Source organism: Nicotiana tabacum, chromosome 8 (assembly GCF_000715075.1).
Source record: "Nicotiana tabacum cultivar K326 chromosome 8, ASM71507v2, whole genome shotgun sequence".
Lineage (NCBI taxonomy): Eukaryota > Viridiplantae > Streptophyta > Magnoliopsida > Solanales > Solanaceae > Nicotiana > Nicotiana tabacum.
The window spans coordinates 72,993,186-73,009,705 of record NC_134087.1 but is presented as its reverse complement, the minus strand read 5'-3'; the positions used below and the strand labels follow the sequence as shown (position 1 = coordinate 73,009,705).

The 16,520-nt window shown below is 35.0% G+C and overlaps 1 protein-coding gene across 1 annotated transcript; it reads right to left on the bottom strand.

Moving 5' to 3' along the window:
- Window positions 1-8,571: 8,571 nt before the first annotated feature.
- LOC107784170 (putative hydroxyacylglutathione hydrolase 2, chloroplastic) lies at window positions 8,572-14,775 on the bottom strand. The gene is made up of 8 exons (XM_016605252.2): window positions 14,618-14,775; window positions 13,789-13,971; window positions 12,264-12,467; window positions 11,446-11,569; window positions 10,304-10,404; window positions 9,676-9,750; window positions 9,487-9,585; window positions 8,572-9,002 (listed from the first exon to the last, which is right to left on the bottom strand). Exons 1-8 carry the CDS (start codon window positions 14,672-14,674, stop codon window positions 8,856-8,858), a joined length of 990 nt encoding a protein of 329 aa, XP_016460738.1. The 5' UTR covers window positions 14,675-14,775; the 3' UTR covers window positions 8,572-8,855.
- Window positions 14,776-16,520: the final 1,745 nt, after the last annotated feature.

Sequence of the window (16,520 nt, the reverse complement as noted above, 5' to 3'; positions counted from 1 at the left end):
TTTGCAGTTGTGACAGGTTTTCCCTTCCAATTTAAGGATGGTGGTGAGTATGGAAGGTTTTTCGGATCATTTACATCAGTATGATCATTAGTGAAGTTGATTGACCTTGTGCTAGTGGGTATTGGTACATTTTGTCTCATCTAAGTCTTATATTGATATCACTTTTGGGAGCAGTACAACATCTTCATTATATCCAATATCTGGGAATTCAGTGTCCAGATCCTTGCTTGATTGGCCAATAGTCCTAACTCTAGGTGTAGACATAAACCTAAGCCACTGTCTTTACTTGGTTGATTGATTGGAGGTGTTGAACAGTTAATTTCTTCTTCAATTTCTTCATCTATCAAAGTTCTTGGCCTCTTTCTTTGTTGTTTTCCCTTTCCCTTTTTGTTGCTGGAACAAAAACAAATTAGAAAAACAGAATTAAGTCCAAAATTCACTAAATAAATATTTAAATTACAGTTTACCTATCCACAAGTCCAATCATTGTGGGTTGTCTGTCACGCCCCGAACCTGGGCCTGGACGTAACACGACACTCGGTGCCTAACTACATGTGACCAAGCGAACCAACTGGCTGGCTGAATCAACATGTGGTATCATAACATACTGAATGCGGAAGATAAACTAACACATGCTGATATACTGAAAGTCTGGATGATATAAATCAAAGTGCGAAAATACTAATACAATTCTGAAACATATTTGTAGCCAACATATTTAATATGAAAAGTTTGAGACTCTGTCTAACTGTTACTCTAGTCTATGAAGCCTCTAATGAAGTACTGAAAACACTGACTGTCTAAAAAAATACTGAAGACTATAAGGTAATGATAATGCCCCGAAAGAACTGGGATCACCAAATAGCTGGTACGAGAATCCTAGCGCTTGGAATCACAACCTGTAATTCATTGCCTGCATTGTGAGATGCAGGCCCCGGGCAAAAGGGACGTCAGTACATTTGAATTGTACTGGTATGTAAAGCAACTGAAAGAAAGAATTATAAATGTTGAAACTGAAACTAAGCTGATAACTGAGAATTTATAATTGATAACTGAAATGATAACTATTCAAACTGAAACTGAAATGATAACTGATAACTGATAACTGAACTGATAACTGATAACTGATAACTGAACTGATAACTGGTAACTGATATGATAGCTGATAACTGAACGGTAACTAATAATTGAACTGAAAGGAAGTAAGGATATGAATACTCCCTCTTCTGAATGATGAACAACCTGTTTATCTGAATATTAAACTGCGGCCTCAGGCCCAATATATATATGTGCACAAGCTGCGGCCTCGGGCCCAAGTATACGTATACATAACTGCGACCTCAGGTCCAAAATGCATAAAGCATAAACTGCGGCCTCAGGCCCAAATACAAGTGTTCAACATTCAAGGATATAAAATCAGGAACTGAGAATCATACTGCAATACATAATAGTGAAATACTGAATCACGTTGAGTTACATAATACTGGAATACTGAATCACACTGAGTTACATTATACTGGGATACTGAATCATACTGAGTTACATAATACTGGAATACTGAATAGGACTAGAATGAGACATGTATTCTTGAACTGGTTATGAACACTGAAACTTCAACTGTTTATGACATGCTGAGTAAGCTATACTGAGACTTAGGGACATCAAGCCCAAGTCTATATTGAATACGAACTGAGCTCACAACGTTCAGAATGAAAGTCATGAACGAGTTATGAAGCTAGAGAATAGAAGTCCTACAACTATTCAAGGAACTAGGCTTAACTATATTTCTGAGGCAATTGATACGTCGTAAAAGAAACGTAGTGTAGGGAGAATCATTAAAATTCTCAAACATAGAGAGTTAGCCTCACATACCTTAACTTCCTGTTCTTGAGCGTAATACAACATTCGCCAACCCTTTCAACTTCAATCTATATAAATACAAGTCAAAGGGATTCCATATTAGCAATAATACTCATGTTTTGGTCACTTAGGCATTTTATCAAACACTTGGTAGCATAAAGCTTCATAGCCCTTATTAATGGTGTCTCTACACCCAATAACCCATTTTCTTGATTCTAGATAAATTCTAAAGTCTCAAATGGTTATAATCAACATCATTCTTTATTACCTATAAGATAATCAACACCCATAACCAATAATAACCTATCAACAACCCAGACCTATCACCGTTCATGCTTTTCTATCAAACCCATCAACTCATATCTCATGAAATAGAGTCTATAATCATTAATTCAATGATAGAATCAACTAGAGGGTGAAGATATTACCTTTTTGAAGTTCAACCTCATTGAATTCAAGTTCTAGGGTTTCGTCTCTCATCAATGTTGTTCCAATTGAATATCTAATGATATGGAGGGTTTACCCATGTTAATAAGATATTGGAAAATTGAAATAAACATAAAATCACCATTAGAACTTACCTTGGGTGGTGGAGGGACCCTTGAGGAGTTAGGTTTTTGAGAGTTTTCCTTTGTAGAGCAAGTTTTTATGTTTTGGGGCTGTGGGGGACGAAATAGGGCTAAAAAACGACTTCCCAAGTCGTCCACTGCGTCCCGGTTGGCGCGGACACGGTCCCGACCGCGGTAAATCGCTGGAACACTGCCTCGCCACCGCGGTCGCGGTAAAACGCGGTAGGACCGCGGTGGTTGCATACCATTTTGTAAAATGGGCATAACTTTTTGCACAGAGCTTATGTTGATCTCCATAATATATTGTTGGAAAGCTATTTCAAATTCCTACAACTTTCATGCTTTGAGTTTTTTTAGATTCCTTACACATTTTTACTAAAATCTGCTGGAAGACAGACCTTCTACATACTTAGTCGATTTTGCCAAATCTTATGCACCTCACTTTCCATCTTGATTTTGAAACAACTATTTTCACCCATAATCATCCCGATGGGACTTCACATGTTCAAAATATATCCTTACTACTCCTTTAACTCATTCATACCTAAGCCACAATTTTACGGGTGTTACACTGTCTCTCCATATTTGCTACAAGTTATGAATCTTTCTTTTCTTGTCTGTGACCATAATCCTTGCCTTTTAATTGCCTCATCCTTCTGCCTATCTCTCTTAATCTTAGTACTGCCAGCCAACTTCACCAACTAAGGTGGCTCCATTGCTTGTGATGAGTCAACCTTCCAAATAATTTCTCCTCTTACAAGTTGCAACTTGTGTTTGTAAGTGAGAAGAAATGCCTCCTTGCTATACCACTAGTTCATCTCTGTCATAGGATCACCCATGTTGTGAAGTACAACTTTAATAACATGTGGAGATGGGATTTTTAAGGTCTTACTGCCTACAAGTGCACTCCTTCATAACCAAATTAACACAATGCTTATCAGAACCTTCTATCACTTCATTGCTATTTTCTCCATTGGAATTAACTTTACAAGCTGTTTGAGCAATTTGCATGTACACATTGTAAAGTTCCATGCTTTTTTGGACTAAAGTCATGTCTTCTACTCCTCACTTCATCTTCATGTTCTCTTAACATGTTCGTGATTTAGATTCTACTATTCTCGCACATCTTTGTTATTGGCTTATGCCTTGCATCCAAAATCTATTTGTTGAAGGATATTTAGTCAAATTGTTATTAACTGACCGATTCTTGCACACTGTGTCCAGATAAGCTCTACACCAAGCCTGAGGTAGGTACTTCAACAAACCAGTTGTTACATCCTTATTCAACTTCCCTAAATTCTTCAGCTCGTCCTTGAAGTCCTCCTCGTAGGTAGACCATGCACACCACCAAAGTAGTTTTTTGCTTTTTCCAATATTGTATATCCTGCACCAGTTAGCCTCAATATGCCTAACATAATATCTATGTTGTGCTTGAGGAAGGACAATTCTAACAGCATCAATTAACCCATATTATAGTTACAAAAACATATAATCGCTTGGACATTTTTATGAACAACTAATGGACAAAAATAGGAAAAAATAGAAAAATATGTGGAAAGAAATAGAAAAGGACAAATATAATGAACATAAATAGAAAACAACAAAATATAAATGAACAAGAATAGAAAAAGACAGATATAATGAACAGAAATAGAAGAAACAGAAATATAAATGGACAAATACAGAAAAAGACAGAAATAGAAATACGTTTTGCATGTCTAGCATGAAGGTAACTCCTTCCCCATCCTTTAGGTCCCGAGAATGTTGAAACAACTGTAGGAACCAGTTCCATGTATTCTTTGTCTCCTTATCAACACTGCCCAAGTCAAAGGGTAGAAATAATTTTGTGAATCCTGTCCAACAGCTACTAGCAGTTGGCCCTCAGCTTTTCCCTTTAAGAAAATGCCAGTTAGATCAATAAAAGGTCTTACCCCTAGCTTGAACCCCATCTTTAAAGCTTGAAAGCAAATATACATCCTCAAGAATTCTTCTCCCCTCTTTAAGTTTATTATTTGAAAGGTTAATAACCACATCACTACCTGGATTATTGTCTCTCAATTCAATTGCATAAGCCTCGCGTTTATTGTACTCATCACTAAAATTACAATCTAAGGATTCCAAGACCATTCTCTTTGCTCTCTTGCACTTCCCATGACTAATATTTAGTTCAAAAACCCTCTTCAAATATGCCATCATCTCCTTTACCTTATACTTATGATTATACTATAATTTTTTTCTTGAAATACTGTGCAATGGTACTGAAATAAACTATGTTGTTGTCATAAGCAACACCATAAATATATTCTGTATTTAAGGTCTTGATTTTAACCCTACAATTCCTCTCTTTGGATATCAAACACAAAAAGGGACAACGAAAAATATCATATTTATACCTAAGCCTTATTTTGTCACTCTTCAACAATTCTAATTTTTTTCTTGTTTGCCAAAGCATACAACTTCATACACTTCCTGACTTCTGATATATCCTTAAAGGTCATACCCTTATACAACTCTGTGTATTCATTAAGTTCTTCAGCTATCTGCCTTTTTTTGTACTTTCAATGTTTCTAATTCTTCAGAATCAAATCCTCCTGAATCAGAACTAGAGTCAGACTCTAAGTTACTTAAGCTACAGTCAGTACCAGCCTCATCATCGTGGGAATATGATTCTTTATGGTGTACAATATCAATGATACCATGAATAATGGGCCCACATTAATCCACAACATAAAGGCTAACAACATTATATTCATCACATATCAAATATAGTAAATTTCTAATCTCAACATCCTCTTCGATCTCATAGAATTTACCAGAAGATCAACAATAATAAGTTGTTAATTCCTATAAACCCTAGCCCATTTATATATTCTTTCACTATGTCTATATATGAAAGTAGGTTTGAATCATAACATGTCCAAGTGTGCACCAGTTCCTTTGTGTATAAGACTTCAGGCTCTACAACCCAATCACCACCATAATTGAATATTATATCAATTAACATCATCTCTAATAACCTTCAAACATAGCAAATAGGTCCAGTTAGCGAACAATAAGGAAACCAATAAAAAGGCAGAAGTAAAAAGGGAATAATTTAAGTAAAAAATCATACTTCTTCCGTGTCAATTTATGTGAACTATTTCCTTTTTAGTTCGCGCCAAAAAGAATGATCCCTTTCCATATTTGGAAATAATTTACCTTTATGCAATGATTTATAGCCACATAGAATATATGTGCCTCATTTTACACCACAAGCTCAAAAGTTTTTTCTTTTTTGTTAAATTTCGTGTCCAGTCAAATGGGTTCACATAAATTGAAACGGAGGAAGTATAAGACTAAAGGTCCCCCTTCACCACCTAAAAGACCACATTCATCTCTGTCATACAACCATTGAAGGTGGTCCTACTCACAGAATAATCTAATATTTAAAAGTCATATAATTGGGGACAAATTCACTTAATAAATAAAGAAGAAATTTAGAATCTTTGGACTAGGCCACCTAAAAGTCCACTTTCAGGCCCACCCCTTAATAAATTATCCACAAAACCATTAAAGGTGGTCCTACTCACATAATTCTATAATAAGACAGTAACACAATTGGGGACAAATTTACCTATTAAACAACAGAAAAAGCTCATAATATTGGGACCAAAAGAAACCTTAAACCGTCTACAAAATAAAAAAATCACATCGGAGCCAAAAAGTAACTTCACATCAGGACCACATCAATACTAAAGCATTCAAATATTTGATGCAGATAAAAAATATAACTATATAACTGAAATTGCAGAAAAAAATGTATGGATGTATTAAAGTCAAGAAATTGATACCCTGGACGAAAAATCCTAGAAAACAGAAATACCCTTAACATACAAATACTGAGCAAAAAAAAGTTAAGGAAAGAAAAATGAAGCCTTTTCATGGAGAAAAATGTTACCTTTAGAGCATTTACAGTGAAAATCGGCAATTTTCGTCTAAGGTTCCAGCGGAGTCTTAGAGAGAGTAAAAGAGAAAGTGTAAGAAATTAAAGTGGTCCACTAACTTAGGTTTTAGTGTTTTTAGTTGGAGAAGGGTGGGTCGAGTTTGTGGGTCGAGAGCGGGTTCGTATCAATTGAGTAAAACGAAAGAACCAGATGGCCTTGAGCCTTAAATCCTTGCCACGTGCTCATTCCAGTCAATTTGGGAGAATTTTTGTTTAAAAGTGTAACGGTAATCGGTCTTTTGACCCGATAGTATAAGGAAGGACAATTTTAAACAATAGTTAATAGTAGAGGGACATATCAGACCCTTTCGATTAATATTTGACCAAGCTTCTACAATTAACTTATTTTGATTAGTGCTTTTTCTTAAGTGCTTTTTTTAGAAGTACTTTTAGTGAAATGTAGTTCATGTTTGTCTAATTAATTTGAAAAGTACTTCTGAGCAACAATTAGTATTTGGCTAAGCTTTTAAAAAGTACTTCTAAGTGTATTTTTTTAACAGTGCTTTTCAAAAAAGTATTTTTAGGAAGAGACTACTTTTTTCTGCTTCTACTCAAAAGCACTTTTTTCTTTTAAAAGCTTGACTAAACACTTCAACATTGAAAAAAAAGTACTCCCTCCGTTTCAATTTATGTGAACCTATTTCCTTTTTAGTCCGTGCCAAAAAGAATGACCCCTTTCCTTATTTAGAAACAATTTATATTTACACAATGATTTGTAGCCACACAAAATATATTTGCCTCATTTTACACCACAAGATCAAAAGTCTTCTCTCTTTTCTTAAACTCCGTGCCCAGTAAAGTGGGTTCACATAAATTGAAACGGAGGGAGTACTTTTTTTATATTAAAAACATATTTTTTGTCTTGCAGAAGCTTAGGCCAAACATGCTTTGGTGAATTAAACTAATGTGAAAAATCAATGTGTACATTTTATTAAAATTTTGGTTTTGGTGATTAATTTATTAAAATCGACGATATCTAATTTGATTTATTGTAAATAAGAAATCAAACGGCCTTGGTATCTTGTATATGTATGTAGAAAGATAATGCAAAACATTAGGGGCCGCTTGGCCGTAATTTTATTTTTATTTTAACTGTTATTGAAAAAAATTCACTTTTTTCGAAATCAGTGTTTGGCCATAACAATTTCAAATTTCACTTGAAGTTGAATTTCAGAATTTCTTGAAAATTTAAAAAGCTACAAAAAGTTATTTTTCAAAAATTTCAACGTCAAATCACACAAAATTTTTAAAATAGCTTTAAATTGTATTCATGTCCAAACACAACTCTAATTTTCAAATATCATTTTTACTTGATTTTTCTTTTATACTTTTTTTTTCTAAAGTTTCACTATTCTTATGTCCAAATGCCCACTCAATTTCCTTTTTGAAAGATATCAAGTTTTACTCTGAGATTAGTTGTTTCCATTAACTTCTGGGATGTATTGTCGAAATGAACAAGGATGAACGTGCATTTGAACATGAAATTCAGGGAAAACATGAAAACGATCACTATATCGGGAAGGGGGTGGAGAAGACAAGAGTGCAACTTAAGAATATCCTTGAAAAAAAGAAGAGGAGGAAAATGACTACCTATAATAAAGCATAGATTGATACGAGTCGGCTAAAAGAAGCAAGGTCTAAATTAACTTTTTTGCACTTACATACTCTATCTGATTCATCTTATGCATCTAGTTTGACAGAAAATTTTAAAATGTTTAAAAAATAAAATCGTCTTCTCCTAAATTAAAGGTGTATTATCAAAAACACTCCTCGAATCAAGAATACAATATGCCACCAATTGTCATTTCCAATGAAACATTTTTTAAAGTAAATAAATTTTCCCAAACAACATTCATAAAATACATTCTCATGTTCTCGCTTAAAAGACGGGTGTGGGAGTGGGATTTTTCTGGATTTGCAGATCCCTTATCTTTAATTGTATGTTTATATATTTTTCCCTTGATGGTAATCATTAAGAAAATGGGAGGGTGTTCTCCTCTTCTCGTTGGTAGTTTGGAATTGGATCCAGTAAGGATTCTGGCCATGTTCTCTCTTCCCTCGTCCTTTTTACAATTCAAACTGCCAAATGCTACGATTGAAAGAAATGGTACATAACAAGAACAACATATCAGTAAAATCCCACTAAAAATGGTACACATATTAGAAAATGAAAAAAGTAAATTTCAAACTTGATCCAAACAATAAATACAGTAGTAACTAAAAAGCATTTCTTACTAAATTTAACCATATGTGATATGTTATCAGAAAGACAGAGAGTCCAAGGCAGAATCTGGACTCTCCAAGCTAAGAGAAACATGAACAGGAATCAGGTATTCCTTGTCTGTTTCCTCACTTGTAGATGCACTTTCCCTAACAAAAATTGCAAGGCACATTGTATCTAACACATTGTCTGGGTCATTTATAGGCAAATTCACACGCCCGACCTAAAAGTTATCCTTGGCATGACGAATGGCTCCCAAGGCTTCTGTGTCATCAGCAGTGGGTGGAATGTTTAGCAACTTCCGGATTTCTGTACTTGAAGTTCGAAGAAATGGATTACATAGCTTCTCCGCCTTGAGCGTCGTTGGAATCTAAAGCACCAAAAGATATATTTAGCAAACACTGACAATTAGCAGATAAATATTCCTAGAAAATAGAGGGGAAGATATATACATGCTTTTACCTATTATTCATTTTTTTTTTGTGTAAATATCAAAGATGCAACATAGATATTACTGGATTCCTCAACCTACGAGTTCTAAGGTTATTGTAAAACTTGTAAATTTTAGAACCTTCTTCTTGCTGACGTTAGCAAATCCTTTATCTTACTAAGAAATTATTTGGCACTTTGGGCTACCAATGAGCAAAGTGTAAATTGGAAATATTTAACGGGGGTCAAATACAAAAACACCAAACAAGTTTTATTAAGCTTCTCAGAGATTAATTAAAATAAAGAAGATAAGACGCCTACTCAAATTTCATGAATCATTCGAATCATCCCAAAACATTTACAATTTAAAATTTAGGTAAACCGCTAGATTGTTCTCATTAGAGTTTTGAGGAAAAGAAGCTCACTGTTGGCAAGCCCTTCTTGCGGAGATTGACAACTTGTGTGGCATATGACTGCAATTCTTCATTACCAGGTTCTACAGAAAGTGCAAACTTTGAATTGCTCTGTTAAAACATGTCAAATAGTCAGGTCAGAAGTGGCTGTCAATGCTATCTTAATTATCAACGAACAACAATGTTCAAAAGTTAATTTACCAATGTATACTCGTGGCCACAGTAAACATTTGTATCGTCTGGTAAGGACATGATCTTCCTCAATGAAGAGAGCATCTGTAACATAAAGATGATTTTTCTATTATTATGCATTATTTACGGTTGGTAAGTGCCCTCACGAAAATCTTTCTGCACAAGGGACCTTGCTCTGTTAAGATAGATGATGCATCACTCATTCACATTCCAATTTCAGATTATACAGCAGACCATTTTAGTTCTTGGCTTCTTGCTCCACCCAAACAAAAGCAATATGCATAGTATTTAACACCAGCGTATGATAGGTAGAGATATTTCTTATATTTCTTCCTATACTACCACATTTTAGACTTGGCTAGCACACTCCAACAACTTTTATGGTTTTGATATGCTGTATAATTTTTCCTGGAAACCCCAACCACCGAAACCCCCTCCCATTGGGCCAACAGTGGCTTTTTCCTATTTTTTCTACTAGTTTTACTTATTCTACTTGATCGGTCTGACTCACTTGCTAGTTGAGAACCATCAACATCTGAAGCCAAATAGAAAAGAACATACAGAAGCTCAATAAAAGAAAAATAAAATGCAATACAAACTAGATGCATACGGCCCACAAAATAGAACTCTACTTTACCTGCTGAGGAGTCCCTTCGAATAGCTTACCACAAGACAAGCTGAACAGTGTGTCTCCTGTGAAAATTGCCTTTGATCTCGGGAAATAAAAACTGATATGCCCTGTCATGCATTTTTTCATATTAGTAATGTTGAGGAGATTTTTCGAGCATATAAAAAACAAAGAAGATCAAAAAGAGAATACAGTTTAGATCAGAATAATCCCCGCCTTTGCCCTCAATCTAAAAATTTCTCATCACAAATCATGTTAAAAGAATAAACAGTTGCGGTGAACAGAGAAGATCCTAGCTCTGTCCCAATTTTATATGACACTATCTCCATTTTGGAACATAACAAAATATTTGACATCATTTTATTAATAATTTCAACTTCCAACGGTTTTTCAATTCGCATCTATTTTAACTAAAATCGATTTTAATTTTGATGGTTCTCTTTCAAATTAACTTCTCAGATACTTACACTAATATATTCATCCAATATCACTCGTATATGTATTTACAAGTCAAACTAATATCTCTTGAACTACCCGATCAAATAGCGTGACATAAAATGAACATACCCAGTCAAATGGTGTTACACGAAAGGGAACACACGAACAGAGAAAGTAAACGGATCAAACGAGTATACAACTCTCTTTAATCGAATACATTCTAGTAGACATACTTCTTTCGTTGATCTATCATCTCTCTTCTTAATCTCTCCATGAATAACTGGACACAGGACAATAGTTATAGTGGTAAATGTCAGATATCTCACTTGTAAGATGTAATTATACTACTGGATGAGAATTTTCTGAAGGTGTATGTAATGGTAAACCAACTCCCAACTGGACTTAAAACACCCACACTAAACGGATACTTCCCACAGCACATATGTCCAGCAAGTAACATGAAGAACTAGTAACTAGCTAAACCCAATTATAGCAGAAGACATCTACACAAAGATGGTGCCGTTCTCTCCCAGTGAAATTGATATTTGACCTTAAAGGGAGCAGAAAAGGAAAGAAGGAAAAGAAAAGACAAGAAGCATGCTATTTGACAGGGAAATAGATGTCTGTTCCATCATATAGCATCACGAGCAAAAAGAAAAGACAATGAGACAGTTCAAGGAAATATCCAAATGATGTCGGCACTAATATACAACCTCGCGTATGACCAGGAGTCTCCATGACAAGCACCTCATGGCCTGCGAACATCCATTGGTCCCCATCATTTAGGGCTATATCAATACCAGGTATTCTATCACTGTCTACTCCAGATCCAATTACCTACAAAATCACGTAACGAATGAAAGCCTCATTGACAAAATTTCAACTGACACAAACATACTGACTCTTAATCTGCTAATCAAAGAGAAATGCATGTTATGTCTACATTAAGAGCTGATATTTTTTTTATTTTGTAATTTTGCATCTTCTGGATGCCCTTGTTATTAATACACCACTTCATCAAAAATAGAAGAAGAGAGAATTGCATGTTATAGTTACAAAGAATTTTTCAGTGTAACATCAGTTTTAAGTTAATCCTAATTTCTATCAATTCTAAAACCAAAATCATTGAGCTTGAAGGAAAATAATTTTTGGTATTTTAGTTGGCTTTTTTGGTTTCACTCCAAATTCAGTAATCTTAACTGGTCATGCGCGGTACGCCTGGCAGAGATACAGACAGAGGAAATTGTACAAAATATCACTTAAAGCATTTCACGAGATTTCTGGCAACAGATATGAAGCACTAAAGCAACTGTACATTCCTCCTTTTCAAGATCTCTCCGTTGAACCAAAAAACTGTAACCAGGTAAAATCCTATCCCCGCTCCCCTTCCCCCACCCCCCAAAAAAAAGAACCAAAAGAAAGAATTGAAAATGAAAAAAAAAATGAACCAATCGGAGTTCTCAGAAAATACTAGACATAAATTAATAGCTGCAATTGAAATAACTGCACCAAGAGGAAAACCTCATCATACCTTTGCCCCATACCTTGCTTTTAACTCCATGTTGCCACCAGTGTGATCATAGTGATGATGTGTGTTCAAAATGTAAGTCAAATTGCGGTTGTTTCTACTCAGTGCATCGATAACAGGAACAGCTTCAGAAGGATCCACAACACCAACTGTTCCAGTATCCACATCGTGCAATAGATATGCATAATTATCCTGGAGACATGGTATCTGGCAATAGACAACAGAAATGATTAGCAAAACTTATCAGGGTTTCTCAACAAAGAGATGGAAAGCTTTGTTACACTATAAAGTCAAGATGTAGATTTCCTATTTGTGCTTTCTTGTTCGGAAAAAGAGAGCAGAAACACAATAGGAAAAAGAAAGTGGAAGAGAAGCAAGAAATTATATTATTCTTTCTCAGCTAGTAAATCTGCTTCCTGAAAAAGAAAAAGAAAAAGCACGGAATTTCTCATCTTTCCCAACCAAAATGGAAGTAGCACACTACCATTTCTGTGAGCTGACTTAGATATTTGATTATTTTGTACTAGCAACACTAATATAAGAGCATTTTGCCTTCCTTATGGTAAAATTTAAACAAAAAGTTATTACCCAGCAAGAAAAAGAGGAATACGTCTGCATACCAGAGAATACAAGGCACTAAAGAAAGGAATCTCATTCAAGAAGTTCATCGAGTTGTTCATACAAGTTGGAATGTCATGAGCACGCCAAACAGATTCAGTCTTCAGTTCAGTCCCTACAGCTATTGTCAATGCCCTTGATAGATCTTCAGTTTCAGTCTTCAGTCCAGTCCCTATACTATAGGCCATATTTAGAGCATAAGGGACAACGATCCAGCTCCTCCTATTCAGGCCTCTAGAATTTCAATAATTGACCAGTCGTGCAGCAGTTACTTTAGAAATTGTGGGAAAACCCCCCATTATATTGCAAAGATATTGAACATTAAGATCCATCCTTTGAAGCTATCTCCCACAGAGCAGGTGAAGATATGATAGACAAGCAGTTTTGCTATGCCAAACAGTATAATCATTTCTAAATACTCTACACGGGGCAATATAATCCCTGTTTTTGTCCAACTAGGTGTAAGCCCTTAACTTTCAAGATGTCAATTAAGTACACAGATAACTCCCAGGAGGATCTGTGTATTACCTCTAACAGCTGGCTATGATCAGTAACAGTGATCTCAGGGTACTCGGCAAGATTTTAAATATACAAAGTCCATTAATACCAAATTGCAATACCACCCGCCTCTCGGCGTCTTCAAATAAAGTGTAAGCATTTTTGCTCATCACCAAGCAAATATGATCTTCTTACTGCTTGAACAATTTTAAATCCCTCTGCATCAGTACTTTCTATCTCAATCACTTATTTGAGATAATTTACAAAAAGGACATTCAATAATGTTCTAAAGCCACTAATCGATGCAATATTTTTCCATTGAGAGGAAAGAACAAACAAATGTCTCCAAACAATAAAACGACACAACAAATGACATTATACGCACATAAAATACGTGTTAGTGAGGACTCACCAGTTCGATTTGCAAACTAGAAGACGTACTGGTAATGCTACAGAGATTAGAAACTCCAAGCGTACGACTAACTCCACGTATGGTCTTAAACGGCATTGAGAAAAGCTGCATAAATCCATAGAGGAGATTCTTCCTAAGAGAAAGCTGTCTCAAGCCAGGCCATACACAAACCCCTGTCCGAGTCTAAGAAAACCAACAAAAAGAATTAAGTCAAAATGCAAGCAAAAAGACTAAAGATCAAAATACTAATAAAAGCAGCACATGTAACTAAGTGCCCCCCACCCCTCCCCTTAAAAACCCCAATTTATGAATCACACTAACAAAAAGAGTCCCACAAGAAGATCAAATAGAATCAGTAAATAGCTGACAGAGAAGCAATTCTTGTAAAACCTTAAACCTTAAAATCTCAGACCAACATAGTAATTATCAAAAGCTAATCAAGGATACAATAAAAAGTGAGAAAGATCCCAACTTTAATACAAACCATCCATACATTTATACATATCGCTACTCAAATTACACAGTAGGTAAAGACTCACAGTAAATTCACAACCAGCAAGGAAACATGAATTCAAATTTAGGGACAGCAAAAAAAACACGGGCGAAATAAACTCATCATTTCTCCAATTCACTTCAACTATTTTCCGAAAACTGCAGAATAGTTCAATTCATCCACACCAAAAAGAAATAACCATAGTCTTTCAAACACATAACAAAGCTCTCTACTATAAGTCATAGTTTTAGAATACTCCACAAATTTCCAAGAATATCTAAAGAGTTATGTATTCAAATTAAAGGGGTGGAAGATAGAAAGAAAAAAAGAAAGAACCTTAGAACAAGGGAAGGAGGCCATGGCGGAGGGTGCAATTCTACAGAAGGTTTGCATAATTTCGTATTTGCAATAAAAGAGTTGTGTAGAGGAAGGCAACGGTGGGGCTGTCGCACGCTTTCACACACCCACTTTGTTTTTCGGCTTTTCGGAATATTTTATATCAAATTGCTAATTAATTACAAGGCAATACAAAAATCTTCTTAGAATATGCTCCCTTTTCTATTCTTAAAAAAAATGTTTTATTTAATTTTATTTTGTTATTCCCACCCTATGTACTCTCTTGGGGATACTGATTATTTCATATTCAAGCGGTATAATACTCATTAATTGATAAAACCAATCAATATTTTATACACATAGCTTAAATCCGAAGTACCATGGGTCGAGGGATTCTATCTATTCTACCATAACGTATATAATAAAATTTTTCAGTTAATATTAGTTAGTTAGTACTAGAGATCCGACATAAGGCTCTGTTATTCTAGGTTTAAAATCTGAGTTTATTGTTTTAGACCTGGTTTACCCGAGCGGACAGCTCGAGCCGAGAGGGGGCAGCGTACCGGGAATACAGAAGATTCACCGGCTTTACAACTTGTCCGAACCTCGTTCTAAAATTGGGATATGATTCTAACAGAAAAGAAGTCACACGAAGTGCACACTTCCCAGATGATTTAGAAGACTCAAGGAGAAGAGGATTTCATAACAATTTATATACAGTCCAAGCAATATCAAAACGGTAAAAAACGGCATTTAGCACATTAGGCTCAAATATGTAAAAATCAGATAATAAATAAAGCCAAGTATAACAATTATTCTAAGCTCGAATTCTTGAACCCTGAACCAGAGGTTCTGGGTTATGATCCCCGACAGAGTCGCCAGAGCTGTCACACCTCCTTTTTACACCCGAGGGTGTATGAGAGTTTTTCCAATTAAAGTGACATAATCGAAATGGGATTATTTAATTTATCAGAGTCACCACTTGGAATAGTTTATTTGGTATTCCAAGTCACCGGTTTATTTTAAAATCCCAAATCGAGTATTTTTTTTTTAAAGTTTGTGAACCAGAAATTCTAGATTAGGCATTCCCAAGTTCCGTGATTCTAGCACGGTCGCTTAAACTGTTAATATCGGCCTATTATCTGACTAATTACGCATTTTAAACCTATTGTGTATTTTTTTTAACTTTATAACCACTTTTATTTATTTAAAACTGCTTTTTAGGATTTATGAAATTTATTTCTTAAACAAGTTATGATTGTCGTACACTTGTTTGTTTTGGAACACACCGCAAATCATGCTACATGAAATGCATCCGCAATTTGTGACATGTTTATTTTATTAATGTTCGAAGTTGTTATGATCGGGTCACATGAAATGCACATCCGAATTGGGGATTATGTATCATGACTATGCCACGGGAACCATACCCATAATCACGATAGTTAATTAATCGCGCCTAAAGCACCTACGACATTCATGATTTTCCTAAAACTAATTTTGAGATTATTGTAAGACAATAGATTATGAATATAGCATTCTTGGAGGCCAAGAAATGTTTTAGCTATTTGATGTATTGACAAGTTACCTATATTAGAAATATTTACAACTTACTACTTTATCTTTAAAACTATGAGATATTTATCTACTATGAAAAATGGTCCATCTAACATGGAATATTACTCGGCCCAAATTTCTCTAAGAAAACACTTCATAGACCAAAAATGTTCAAACCCCCTACACCCTATCAAAATTTTGAGTAGGACTCTCAAAATTCTAACATGAGGAAGCTGCAATGTCTCTGAAATGTGTTACAGTCACTAGTTCATCTAAAACTAGTTAATACTCTAATATGTTTCTAAAACAACTCTATTTTTCATAACAGTCATGTGTTACTCAGGGA